Source organism: Thamnophis elegans, chromosome 9 (assembly GCF_009769535.1).
Source record: "Thamnophis elegans isolate rThaEle1 chromosome 9, rThaEle1.pri, whole genome shotgun sequence".
Taxonomy (NCBI): Eukaryota; Metazoa; Chordata; class Lepidosauria; order Squamata; family Colubridae; genus Thamnophis; species Thamnophis elegans.
Genome location: NC_045549.1, coordinates 18,031,483 through 18,046,257, shown reverse-complemented (window position 1 = coordinate 18,046,257; position 14,775 = coordinate 18,031,483). Strand labels below are relative to the sequence as shown.

Below are 14,775 nucleotides of genomic sequence, written 5' to 3'. Positions count from 1 at the left end.
CATCTCCAAGGTGTGGCTTTACTCCTAAGTCGACCCTTCTTTCTTAGTTGTTCTTGTCTTCTGGTAGCTCTGCGCATGCGCACACTGGGAACAGCTATTCCAGCTGTTCCTCTGCCTCACTGCTGTCTAACTCCCTCTGCCTCCGACGCAGAGCCCTCGCCTGAGCTTTCCTCAGCCCCCAGGACTGGCCCAAGTTCCTCCCCAACCTCTTCACTGTCCGACTCTGCTGCCAGCTCTGCCACAACAAAAGGTTTTCCATCCCAAATGGGATGTGGATGGGGCTTTGCTTGTGTGCACGGACTGGTTGCTGGTATGCCAGAGACGGGTGCTGGTCCACGGATCGGGGGTTGAGGACCCCTGCATTTGTGGGATGTAAACAGTGCATTCTCCGTAAATGTAACAAAACCTACTTAAGAGCTTTGTAGAAATCCTTATTATAAAGGGTTACAATATTAGATATACATACAGGTTGTTTCTATTTATGGTAATGTCTTATTTTTCACTACTGAACACACAGCATCAAACAAACTAAAATTGGTACTCCTCGGTGACCTTTCAGCATACGTACACAGGGGAGTAATAATTGTTTAGAAACACAGTTTCTTTCCCGGGTTTTGGTCTGGTGGGATTGCAACATTGGTGACTAAGGCTCTGAGAGCTCAGCTGAGTGCTTTGTCACTGGCACAACCTTAGCTTCCTTATGTAGTTTAATTTTCACTTCCACTGTGGAGCAACTTTAATATGGATGTGACAAGCACAGCCATTCATGCCAGGAAGAAGGCAAGTCAGAATTATTCACTGAGATATCAAGGGTTCCCATAGGATAGAATGGAATGGAACAGTGATGGTGAACCTTTTCGGCACCAAGTGCCCAAACCAAAACATGTGTGCATGTTCATGCGCCAGAGCACTGGAAACACAAAGACCAGCTGACTGGTGCATGCATGCCTGTTTATGACCATTATGGGGGTTGTTTTCAGGCCATTTTCTGGCACTCCGGTGCCTGTGAAGACCAGTTGGCTGTGCTGGAAATCAGAAGAGCAGCTGGCGACAGCCCGTGTGCCCACAGAGGGCTCTGTGTGCCACTTCTGGCACGCGTGCCACCGGTTTGACATCATGGGAATAGAATAATAGAGTTGGAAGGGACCTTGGAGGTCTTCTAGTCCAACCCGCTGCTTAGGCAGGAAACCCTATAGCATTTCAGACAAATAGTTATCCAAGCTCCACCCTTTATACAATCTGGAAATTAAATTGGACTAAATGAAATTAAGTAGCCCAGGGTAATTCAGCAAACATTTTGTACAGGTAGTCCTTGTTTTGGGCCTACAATTGGTACCGGTAGCTCTGCCATTAAGTGATGCAGTTGTTAAGTGAGAAATCATGTGACTGCGTTTTCCTTCTCAGTACCTCCTAAAGCTGGCTAAAAACTGACAAAACTAATCAGTTTCACCCTTCCACTTTTGTTGTCCTCACAATCAGTCACCCAACTTTTGGAATATTTATTCAAGTGTTTGGCTATTTAGCAAGAAGCAAGTTTATGCTTGTATTTTCATGCACATTGAAAGCAATATGCTACACAAACAGGCTGGTGTCTTCCTGCCTTCTAATTTTTTTTCTCTCCAAGCTCTCTACTCTGCAGGGTTGGAGGTGGATGTATCAGGCACAGGTGATTGCTTACAGAATTTGCTTGCGTTTTTCCCTCACCTTCCCACAAGGCAAAGAGATTGGAGTTGAAGGGACTACAAGAGAGTAAGAAGGTATACCATGGAGAATACAACCAGCTGTTTGATTTGTGCGCTTGTGGCTGCTGATGCACTGCATTTAAAGCTATTCCCCAGTGTATGTCTGTTTACTGTCTTGTAATCCTTTCTCTGATCTCTCAGCTCTGCAGGGAGGTAGGAAATGTATCTCCTTTTATTGCTTTATATCTATTCATAATTGCCAGAAACTTAAGAGGATTAACTCTTTTGTCCAGCCAGCCCAATGTTGTGCTTGACCAAATGCAAAATGCACTGCAGGGCAAACAATACCTTGTCCTCAAAACTAGCCCATCCTTGCTTAATGAAGAACATTCCACATAAATTGTTTTAGCAAAAATACAGAAAGTTAGATCGAAGCATATTTTTTAAAAAATCAAACAACACATTTCCCCAACTTACCTTACTATTTCCTAAGCATCTGAGTTGTGAAGATTTTGTGCTCCTCTATTACACTATTGGATGAAGGCAACACATATCACTCCAGCATCGTGCTAAGATAGATATGAGTGGTGCGGTGGCCTAGAGGTGGAGCTCTCACCTCACAATCTGGAGGCTATGAGTTCGATCCTAGGTAGAGTTAGATATTTGTCTCTCTGGGCATGATGAGACTATATCTGCTGAATATAACTCCGCATTGGTGACAGGAAGGCATCCGGCCAGTAAACACTAAGCTCCATTCAGTTGCCCAGACTCCAACCCGCAAGGGATTATGTGGTCATTAAAAGATGATGATAATCATGATATCACTTTATTAGACTGATAACAGATTGCAATCCGACCAGACACTGCCTATGCCTTGCATGCGTTCTGAACAGCATTAAGAATCTTAAGCACTTCATAGTTACCATCCTGTCTATTCCCATAAATTTAAGAGAACCTTTATCCCCAAACACAGAAATATACCTTAACAGAGATTCATTAATTTAATGAACAATTTAATTAAATAAACATCTTTTAACTAATATGACAAAATGGAATCAAACAAATGCACAATGATATATGATTTAAAAAACAAACCTTAATGGTTTATTTCCGGAGGGGAAAAATAATAAAAGCTTTCTTAAAGGTCACTAAAGTTTGGAGAAAATGTCTAAATCATCACTATTGAGAAGCCTTAATGTAAAAGCTATCATAGATTTAAAAAAAAACAAATATGAGGGATTTTAATTTTTCTTTCCTTTTTTACAGTTAAAAGAATCATATAAAAACAGAATTAAGATTAATATTTTTATTATGTGAACAATCTTGATATAAAACATTACAGTACTTCAAATAAAAACAAACTAAGAGACAAGAAAAATGGGGCATTTCAAATAAGGCACATGTAAAAAAACACACATCCAGTGAAATAGACAAGTTTCTATTTATATATTTATATATATATATATTTATATTTAGAGGTAGAAATAATTACAAAAATATGCAACAACTTTAACCTTTAGCAGTTCTGTTTAAACTGGGGTCCCTATTAAAAACTGCCTTGGTAAGATAGGTACAGATGGCATTTTATGCACTACATTTTCATGGCATCTGTACATTTTAATTTGAGTACCAGTAGTGGGAAAATGCAATTCCATGGCCAATACAACAAGATTTCTTTAAAAAGCTATAAATGTTCATACAAATGTATTTAATAACAAAGATTTATTGAAGCACCACATTTTCCCCCCTCAAATTAAAAAAAAATCTACATCCCCTTTTTTAATATTAGCATTAGAGACCTAATGAGGTTTTTAATAGTGTTGCTATATCTGCTGGAATGGCTCCTTCTTCTCCTGTAGAATTAAAAGAAATACGTCAGATTTTCATGCACAATTTCAAACATTTAATTCAAGTTAATAGTTATGAGTAATGCAACCAAAATATTATTTTTGCAATCTTGCTAACTAAACATGAGTATACTACTGCAATGGAATACTTTTTAAAATAGTGGAACGCAAAATTTGTTTGTATATTTATTTGCAAATCACTGGTTCAATTTAATCTGTTTTACTCTCGGGATTTTGCATAATAGTTACTATTCTGGTTAATCTTCTTGACGTGTCTGAGTTAGCTGTAATCAATATGGTAGCTGGCATAAATTAAATTAAATCTGGAACCCAGGTTCAAATGTTTGAGCAAGCTAACAAGGCCAAAACTACTATTCCAAAAATTATTTTGGGCACATCAAGTACATATGTGTAGCCACTGGTAACTTTTACTTTTATATATACTTTTGTATCCTGTTGTACTAATTGCTTTTCAAAGTTTATTAAATAGTTCTCTAGACAGCATGACAAAGAAATCTATGTAAAAGAAATACTAACTTAGATTATTAAAACATTTACACCATTATTTATATGATAAATAAACAGGTAAAAGTAAAACTGGATTTTGATCAAACAACTGAGTCAAAACTTTCTGTACTTTTTTGGTCCAAAAAAAGAATGAAATTTGATGAAAAACTGTATAAAAGAGTGTCAAATTCAAGGCCTGTGGGCTGTACCCAGCCCACGGGCCCACCCTGGAAACAGTGAAGGACCGGCCTGCGTTGCCTCTGCCAGTACAGCCCCCCTGAGCTCCATTTTCGACCGTGACAGCCTCCTGCCAGCAAAACGGAGCTCAGGGAGGTTGCACGCGACCTCCCAGAGTTCCATTTTCTCTGGCAGAGGTGTGGAGAGCATTGCGGGTGAAAATGAAAACAGTGAGTGACATTGATCTGGCCACGCCCCTCCCCGGCCCCAAGGTCAAACACAACCCTGATATGGCCCTCAATGAAATCAATTTAGATACCCCTGGTATAAAACAAAAAAAAAAGTGAATTCTAGCTTTCCAGTCCATGTGGTCCCTAAATGTCTTTGTTTTTTTAAAAAATAATAATAATGTACATTTAAAAGAATTAATATACATACTTTTATCTATCCAATTTAGGACTCTAGATTCTGAATGTATAACACAACATAGATTGGGCTGACCTTAGATCACTTTCACAAGGTTGAACATTTATTCTAAATAATCATATGCTATGTTGTTTGATTCAGAGACATTTCTCAGACTACTTTTTTGAAAAGAACCTATGTAGGAGAAGCATATGGAGATTTCACCAGGTAAAAGACTTTAGTAGCTATTATATAGTGATTTGTACTGAAAAATAATTGTTTTTCTTGAACACATGAACTTGAACTTATGATTTAATTTTTTTAAAACAATAGATTTGATGACATGCTTATTCCCATATTCCTTCAGTTTTATAAATATTATTTTCTACAAAAGCAATAGTAGATTTGGTGACATGATTATTATTTCTGTATTTCTTTGGTTTTATAAATACTTTTTTTTTCTATCTCAAAAACTTGTGAGCCCTATCTTTTTAGCCTACTAAAAAGTATTCTGCAAGAACTCACCTGTTTCTGTTGCTGTCATATCTTGCTCTAATTTTAATTTCTGCTGACTGATTTTGAGCATGGATTCTTCTATCGTCCCTTTACTTATAAGCCTAATGACCTTCACTTCTCTAAATAAAGTAAAACCAAACAACATCAAACATTTATTCATATAATTATGTAAAACAGTATTTAAAGTTTATTACAAGTATTATTTCCCATCTGGCATAATTTTATAGAAAATTAATCTTATATTTTTTTAGCAATGTATTTGGTGACTAACCATGCAAAGACAAATATATAAAATGACAGCAACTGTGGATTAGAACTGTGATGCATACAAGTATCATACATGCAGTTATGTCATTGGCATATATCATACATGCATAGTATCAGACAAAAATCGCAAAAAAACTTTAATATTGAGAATTCCTATATTCATATATGAATTACTAAAAATATTTTACCAAAAAAGGAGTTATTTTAAGCAGTGACCTAAAGTCTGTCTTTGAATTTGTTCTCGTTTTGCACTAATTCCATAATTTCAATGAAGTGAATCTATGGTTTGGTCTCAAACAGTAAAGGAATAGCAACAAAAAACAAGAGAAATATAAAAACAATTTTAGCTTATATAAGTAAGATAAATGTTGCTAGGCAACAGTGTGAAGATGGATGTACGGAGAGTAATTCTTATCACTGTCTGAGATTCTAAACAGTCTTCTTTAGGCTTAAAAAAGAACAAATGAACCAAAGTTTAAAGTTTTGTCTCCAATCGAGGTATTTACGCCAACACAACAAACTAATCATAATAAAATCAGCACTTTGTAAAATTGGGATAGTTTTCTTATCAATCCATACCTAGTCTGTCCAACTCTGTGGCATCTGTCTTCAGCCTGTTTGTCGTTGTAAGGATTGCAGTCAATATCATGGAGAATGACCACGTTGGCTGAAGTCAAGTTAATCCCAAGGCCTCCAGCTTTAGTTGAAAGCAAGAAAACAAAGATACCCATATCTGAATTGAATTCATCTATCAAATGTATCCTATCCAAAAAGAAAGAAAAAGCAAAGAATTTATTAGCACGCCAAGTCTTTTAAAAAAAATGTCAAACTGGATTTCTTTGAGGGCCGGATCAGCACTGTAGTTCTCCTCCGCAGGCCAGTTTGACACCCCGGCCCTATTGGTTGGTCATATTATAAAAACTGGCATATGTTCCCGTTCATTTGTTGAGCACAGCATCAAAGCATATATATAGAAAAAATCTCATACAGCAGATATGTTCTTACCAGTGGTGGGTTCCGGATCCCATTGCAACCGGTACGGTTGCAACGGGGCCTAGCATCCTCCACATGAACGTGTGCAGCACGCGCATGCGTCTTACCATCCAACGATGCCTCCGTGAGACTCTGCAACACTCCAGCTGCTTGGCAAAGCATTGCGCAGGCACTGTACGTGCCACGGGCAGTAGCGCCGAAAGGTTTAAAGACAGGTAAGGAGCGCGGGCAGGCGGGCCCTCCGGAGCACTGTACCGGAACGGTACCCGGTGTTGCGGGCAGGCTCCGGTATGCCTGTACCGGGGCGTACTGCCTTCAACCCACCACTGGTTCTTACCTATCGGAGATCTGTGTCTTTCCATCCAGTCTCAGATAACGGTGTTGCTCATGTTTCAGGAGAACTTCCAAGATGTCCAGCATCATGGTAAATTGGCTAAACAAAACAACCCTGTCACCCTAATGGACAAAGGAATACAATTAATTTAAGAAAAAAGCTCCTACTTTCAGCAGGAAGTGAAGGATACAAATATTAAAGCTGCTTTAGGCTACAGAGGCTGAATTTAAAACTAAGCAATCCATTTGAAAGCCAATATTTAACATACCTATTAGGTTGAGAACCAAACTAGTCTATTGTTTTCAAGGGACAAAACAGCGAGTGTGATGGCTTCACTTGATCATGAAATGACCAGTGTTATAGCAATAGTGCTTAGACTTATATACTGCTTCATAGTGCTTTTACAGTTTACAGTCAACATATTGCTCCCAACAATCTGGGTCCTCATTTTACCCACCTCAGAAGGATGGAAGGCTAAGTCAACCTTGAATCTGTGAGATTTGAACTGCCGAACTGCAGCTAGCAGTCAGGTGAAGTAGTCTGCAGTATTTCACTCTAACCACTGTGCCACCTCGGCTTTCTATCTCTCTATCTGTCAGCTGTAATCTATGTAGAAGATATGTCTAATAAGAATTAATTATTAAAGAACTGTAACTTTGGACATAAGCAAAACTATGGGGTGCAACAATAATACAGTGCTAATAAGACACAGGAAGAGTTTAATACTTTATGATCAGATTACTTTATTCTAGTTTAAGTAGCAGAAAAATATGTTCTGAACATAAACTTCAGTACCTAGGTATTTTCTAAAGAAGATTTTATGTTTCAATCTCGGATCACTCAGTAGCAAATTACTACAAAAGATATTTCCACTTTTGTCACATATGCAGGCTTATTATTATTTCAAAAGAATACATCTACCTTGTCTTTAAAAAGTAGGAGTTTGGGCTAAAAAACTTCCCATCATGTTATCTTGAAAAATACTTCATACTTTCAATAGATTTCCCCCCACCCCCCACCCAGTAAAGCAGGCTAATTCTACCAACTGGCAGAAGTTTGATTCTGACCAGCTCAAGGGTCACTCAGCCTTCCATCCTTCCGAGGTTCAATAAAATGAGGACCAAGATTGTTGGGAGCAGTCTGCTGACTCTGTAAACCTGTTAAGCACTATGAAGCAGTATGTAAAGTCTAAGTGCTATTGTTATTGCTATTTTGTGAAAGTACAGTCTTCTTCTCTCCACGTTTGAAATAGCTTCAAAACAGCTTCAAAAATTATCCAGTTGGTTTAAGAGTTATTATCCCACCCCTAACGTCGGCCACTAAAAGCAATATTTATGTATTCTCCAAAAAGGTTCTTAGAAAACTAGATTTCCTAGCTCTGAACCTCACTCTTTTTGGCCATCAGTTCTTTTACCAACAATTAGCTGTTACCAAACAATCTCCCTCTCATCTCTCTTGTCTAGTTAAGGCCTATTTTGTTATATTATAAAGTGTTTAATAAAACTCATTTAGGTGTTAATTGCGTTTACACCCTCCCCCCCTCAATATACTATTTTTCACACAAACATTTGAGGAACCTACCTGACGAAGAGTCCCTATGCACATGTTACACTAGCCATGGGTAAATTGTGAGCAGGCAGGATTTTTAGCCATGGTTAATGACAAATCTAGATAAAGGGTATTGAGAGGGCAGATGAGTTCATAATCCTAGAAGCAACTGCTGACCGTTTAGCCCTGGCTAATGTTGTATCTATTTTGTTTTCAAAGACTCTTCAAAGGTGAGGAATTTGAAGAGAGCTGTCCACATTTTAACTAATGCAACTATCATTTTCTAAAATGTGTTCCTGTCTGTTTACAGCTGAAAACAGCTCATTTATTTGTAGTATATCAAAAGGGATAGGTATGAAGGGTGCACCTTTTCTTTAAAATCCGATAAAATGCGTACAAGTGTCCTAAATTTTCCAGAATCCATAATTAGTTCCATTTCAAGTTTGAAGTCATGAATATTTGCATACTGTTTACAAAGCAAATGCAGTTCATAATCAGTCATCACACACATATCTTCAAAAATAAGATCAGGGTTTGCTTCACAGTGTGTAGGCTCCTAAAACAACAACAAACCTTGTTATTTGCAAATGAATAGCATTAACATGCAAAACACACCTACTGTCCTGTAATTTATTTTATCCCATAGTCCTGTTTTTTTAGAGAAGACTCTTTGGTGCTCTCTGAGCTTGCTTGCTTTCTTGCAGACGTTTCATTACCCAAACTAGGTAATATCATCATTGCTAGTCATGGGGACAAAGTATTTGAGGGATCACCTTCTCCATCAGATTGGACATGCTTTGGTTCCACCTATTACAGATTGGTTTTCCCAGCTGCAATGTATGGCTGTGAACGTTGGACCATAAGAAAGGCTGGGCGCCAAATAAATGAGGCCTTTGAATTATGGGGCTGGAGAAGACTCCTGCGAGTCCCTTGGACTGCAAGGCAATGAAACCGGTCAGTCCTAGAGGGGATCAACCCTGACTGCGCTTTAGAAGGCCAGATCCTGAAGATGAAACTCCAATACTTTGGCAACCTGAGAAGGAAAGACTCATGGGAGAAAAGCCTAATGCTGGGAACGACTGAGGGCAAAAGAAGAAAGGGATGACAGAGAATGAGGTGGCTGGATGGAGTCACTGAAGCAGTAGTTGTGAATGTGAATGGACTCCAAAAGATGGTAGAGGACAGGAAGGCCTGGAGGAACATTGTCCATGGGGTCGCAATGGGTCAGACATGACTTCGCAACTAACAACAACTACAGATTGTCATCTAGTAGGTCTCAGGAAACATGCCTTTTCCTTACCTATGCCTATGTTCTAGAAGACTGAGGTTCAGTTGCTTTAACTCTGTTCTCCTTACACCTGACTTAGTTCATAAGTATGAAGGCCAGAAGAGCAATTGAGCCAATGCTATTGATGAATGCTTCATTTGGCTGTCACTTTATTTTAGTATGGTGGGAGCACTGTTTTCTTTTATTTTAAAAAAAATAAACTTTGTATTTATATTATAGTTTAATCTGTTATCTCCCAGACTTACATTGGGGAAATTGGTGACCATATAAAATGAAATAAATAAATGCAGAACCTTCTGAATTTGTCTTGATCGTGCAGGGAGAGGTGCATTACCTATTACCTACTGCACTAAAGCCAGATCTCAAATTGTGAGAAAACAGGACAAATGTACCTTGTGTGATCATTTTCCTGTTGTTGTTTTTTAATCCATTCATAACTTTGGGCAAATTACAAAATTAAAACACTTTTATTTATTTTGTCATATAAAACCATTTTTCATTCTAGAACTTATTCCCAATCTTTTTCAATTTTTAATGGTTGATTTTCAATTCTTAATGTTAGTTTCTCCCAAAATATAAAATTACTCTTGACAAGATAGTCAGATTGGTATAATGGATAATGTACCAGGATAGAAACAGGCAGATTGTAAGTTTTAGTCCTGCCTGAGGCACAAAGTCAGCTGGGGAATTTTGAGTCAGTCATTCCCTCCACCCTAAAAAAAATAGGCAATGGCAACCCACTTCTGAAAAACCTTGCCAAGAAAACTTCAAGGAATCATTAGGAGCCAAGGTGGCGCAGTGGTTAAATGCAGCACTGCAGGCTACTGCTAGATCAGCAGGTCAGCGGTTCAAATCTCACCGGCTCAGGGTTGACTCAGCCTTCCATCCTTCCGAGGTGGGTAAAATGAGGACCCAGATTGTTGGGGGCAATATGCTGACTCTCTGTAAACCGCTTAGAGAGGCCTGAAAGGCCTATGAAGCGGTATATAAGTCTACTGCTATCATTTACAGGTAGTCCTCCACTTATGACCACAATTGAGCCCCAAATATCTGTTGTTAAGTGAGATATTTGTTAAGTGAATTTTGCCCCAATTTACCTCAGTTGCCAAATGAATCACTGCAGTGGATAAGTTGGCAACCTGGTTGTGAACTGAACCTGAAGGTTGTGAAGTGAAGGTTGCATAAGGTGACCACGTGACCTTGGGACACAGCAATGGTCATATGTATGAACCCGTTGCCAAGCATCTGAATTGTGATCACATGGTCATGAGGATGTTGGAAATGTCGTAACTGTGAGAAACGGCCATACGTCACTTTTTTCAGTGCTGTTGTAACTTTGAATGGTCACTAAGGAAACTGTTGTTAAGTTGAGGACTAGCTTGTATTTATTTATTTAATATATCACCCATTTTGGGGGCAAATGCTTTTTATGACAAAACTAAAATGCATCTATTTCTTACCTTGAGCATGAGTTTGGACATGATTCTAAGTTTTTCAGAGGTATAATACTGGCGGTGGAGGAGAGGATGATTAGCCATTTTTCTTAGCTGCATCATGACATTACGCATTTCTGAATTTTTTTCTACAAACAGAAACAGGCATCAGGGAAATATATCCACATACTTCAAAAGCATGTTAATTAAAAATATTTTTTTTTTACTAAAAAAAAAAAACATCCCAGTAGAGCTCAGTGTTTTTGCTCCCTCGTGCAAAAGAAAAATCGCTGAGTATTAATATGCATTTATACCTTGACCATCAATAGATTTCTTTAGGCAGCTAAAAAGATCTTGGTATAGTTTTTCCTGTTTCTCAGACATCTCACACCACTCAACAATGTCTTTTTTGGGAGGTAGTTGCTGCAGCACCTGGCAGACCAAGACCGAAATTCTATGTATTAGGACAACAAACTTAGATCCACAGATACAAATCTGGAAGTTCCACTTATTTATGGCAACCTGATATCAAATAATTATTTATCACGGCAGAATAAAAGCATACCTCTTCTTTTACTCTTCTCAAAATGAATGGTTTTATTATCTGCTTTGCATGTGTAATTCTCTCCTTTTCATAAATGCTATGCTCCTCAGATGCTTTCTAATAAAAAAAAATATTTCATACTGTCAATGAAAGCATGAACAGAAATCACATGTATTTATCCTTAACATGAATATCTTGATTCTAAATAAAGCTTGGTTCAAATTCCACGCTAAGCAATAATGTACCCTGTTTTAGTTTAATACAATGTTTGAACCCAATCATTTTTGGTTATTAAACAAACCACTGTTAAATCACAGTATGTCCACGAGCAGGTACATTGTGGTTATGACAATGACTAAAACATTTCCTATTGTACAGAATAATATCCACAATTGCAAATTTGAAGATTGCATTATGATTTTTCTGAACTATGTTGTAAAATTATCTTTAAATTCACAATGCAAAATTAACAATAATCATATAACTTTTATCTCCATTGCAAAAGAAAAAAAAACACACAAAATACACTTACTGTTTTAGAAGAAAATATCCTCCGAATTTCACTGGTGCTACTGCTAAACATGTGTGGCATTACAAAATTCAGAAGGGACATAAGTTCTAAAAGATTATTTTGAACAGGAGTTCCAGTTAGCAGCAAACGGCTTTTTGCCTGTTTTGATAAAAATAAGCAGTGAATAGAAGATGAAACATTAAATCACCAACATTTTGCAAAAACATCGAATTATGAGGTTCACCTCACTCTTGAGAAGTGTAATACTATCATAGCTACATATTTTAAAAATGGCCTATTTAAAATGTTCAGGAACAGTCTTAAATGTCACCAAAGTGAAACAATTGTCAGGGTTCCAAGTAACACCCCTAACAAAAGAAGACTCTGAGGCTTGAGTTTTTTCATTTTCATTTTATTAGCGATGTCCTATTGGCACATCTGGAAAAACCTGAATCTGAAAGTTTCCAGGTTTTCCCACCCAGTTGAAAGTTCAAGTCCCTGCCCAGCACTCACATGTCCATCACATGATCCAATCAGGCACCATCCAAAACTGGAGATGCCTCCCCAGTCACCTCATCACAGCTGCAGGGCAAGGTGTCCTTGACTTTCTGAGAAATAATGTTATTTTGACTATATATCACCCACACTCTGAATAATCACCCTCCCATTTTCCACAGTAGAAAATGTGGCAGGCCTGAAGGCCCAACTGTAAAAGATGGCTTCCAGGTTTCACAACAATAGAGTAAAAATCTCAACCATTTTTGTAACCTGACAGATAATAGCTATTATGGTTGGCTATGCTGTTATTCACAACAGTATGCATGCGGGTTTATTTAAAAAATGGATAAAGCCACCTCACTCATAATTTGTAGCTTTGTAACACGCAAAAGAGAAAATAGTGCAAAATAAACAAACACCAAGAAAATAAAAAAATAATATTCAATACACAACAGCAGATGGTGGTAAAACATGGAGACACAATACTGGAAGGGCTTATTCCAAAGAGGAGGTACAGCAACAGAGAAGGCATGCCTCTTAGATGGCATTGTTAGGTGGCATTATTTCAAAAATGGGTTTGTCAACTCTACGCAACCTTGTGGGACCAGAAGAGATGATAAGAAGAGATGGTCATGCAAGAGATGTGACACCTATGGCTTTAAATAGCTTCTATATTTAGACCTAAGGCTTATTGTATATTTACAGAATTCAATTAGCTAACTCTTTACATGACTGCAATTTAATGTTGTAAAATGAGAAACAGATTATGTATTAAAATATTTTATTTATAATGTAACATTTAGTAATCCTTGAACATGTAAATCAAATACTGACAAAAAAAACTCCAAGAGTAAAGAAACAATCAGTGCCTTACATTGATTGTCATTAGATGTTGATAGCGTACAGAACCCATATTTTTAAGCATATGGCCTTCATCAAAAATTGCATAATTAAGTTTCATCTTGCGAAACAGGTTACGATCTTCTGGACTACTAATTGCACAGTTATACCTATCAAAAGAACAAACTATGAGTATATGTTGCTTTGCAAATATGCATACATTTATTGATTACATACACATACATACATACTAATTATAGCATTCATTTAGTCAGTTCTGATAGTATAATAATGCATGTTTCTTGTTTAAAAACTTGCATATTTAAATGAAAGACCAATTTAACTCCGGCAAGAGTTTAAAGAACCATTACCAGAAAAAATACAACTGCTGGAAGTATTTGAACTATAGCATTAGAATATTATATTATTATATTATAATAATATATTTGCCTTTGGTTGTACGTAACACTCTGGCACAATAGGCACAACTATTTTTCCATTACATATACTCCTTGTTTAGCAATTGCCTCGGACAGCAACTATTCTAGTTACAATGGTGATGAAATGCAACTTTGTGACCAATGCTTACATTTATGACCTTCTCGATGTCTCAATCATGTAACTTAGTCAGTTAGTATGCATTATCTTGTGTAAAATCATAAGCGCAACCATAGTCATGTGGTTTTTCACTCAGTGAACACATTGCTTAAGGACCGAGTTGCTAGTCCCACTTGGATCATTAAATAAGACTACCTGTAATATATTTAGAGAACAAAATCTCTAAATATAATCTTTTACTGGGAAAGTATAACTAGCAATTCATCTTGGATTATGCCACATCTATTACATTTGGTGTGTTTACAAGAATATTCATTTATATCTCCCTACAATCAACGGGAATAACACAATTTATTGAAAAATATATTTATTCCAATAAAAAGTCCTATACTGATAATTATTCAGCCCTACAAATAATCAATTGTTATGATTTATAGCTGACTGAATTATAGAGAAGACTTTTTTATTCTATACAAATCTTTTTCGGGGAGAAGGTTGGGAATAGCAATAGCACTAGCACTTAGATTTATATACTGCTTCATGGTGCTTTTACAGCCATTTTTAAGCGGTTTAGAGTCAGCCTATTGCCCCCAACAATCTGGGTCCTCATTTTACCCACCTCGGGGAGATGGAAGGCTGAGTCAAACTTGAGCCAGTGAGATTTGAACTCCCGAACTGCAGCTAGCAGTCAACTGAAGTAGCCTGCAGTACTGCATTCTAACCTCTGCGCCACCTCTAACAATTGTTTGCTCCAAATATGCTGACACACTAGAAGGCCACAAAATTATTGTAATATATTTATTCACTTCCTGTTACAAAAGCAGTTT

The 14,775-nt window shown here is 37.3% G+C and overlaps 1 protein-coding gene across 4 annotated transcripts in view; it reads right to left on the bottom strand.

Moving 5' to 3' along the window:
• Positions 1 to 2,478: 2,478 nt before the first annotated feature.
• SMARCAD1 (SWI/SNF-related, matrix-associated actin-dependent regulator of chromatin, subfamily a, containing DEAD/H box 1) overlaps positions 2,479 to 14,775 on the bottom strand; it is a 50,680-nt gene continuing 38,383 nt past the window's right edge. For 3 of the 4 annotated variants that reach the window (XM_032224051.1, XM_032224050.1, XM_032224052.1), the window contains exons 15-24: positions 13,425 to 13,560; positions 12,074 to 12,211; positions 11,563 to 11,658; positions 11,312 to 11,429; positions 11,025 to 11,146; positions 8,644 to 8,832; positions 6,732 to 6,850; positions 5,981 to 6,163; positions 5,144 to 5,253; positions 2,479 to 3,535 (exon numbers count right to left, since the gene is read on the bottom strand). In XM_032224051.1, the coding sequence (XP_032079942.1) occupies positions 3,474 to 3,535; positions 5,144 to 5,253; positions 5,981 to 6,163; positions 6,732 to 6,850; positions 8,644 to 8,832; positions 11,025 to 11,146; positions 11,312 to 11,429; positions 11,563 to 11,658; positions 12,074 to 12,211; positions 13,425 to 13,560 (1,273 nt within the window). In that variant the 3' untranslated portion in view covers positions 2,479 to 3,473. The remainder of the gene's footprint in view (positions 3,536 to 5,143; positions 5,254 to 5,980; positions 6,164 to 6,731; positions 6,851 to 8,643; positions 8,833 to 11,024; positions 11,147 to 11,311; positions 11,430 to 11,562; positions 11,659 to 12,073; positions 12,212 to 13,424; positions 13,561 to 14,775) is intronic. The other variant, XM_032224053.1, reaches the window with a different exon arrangement.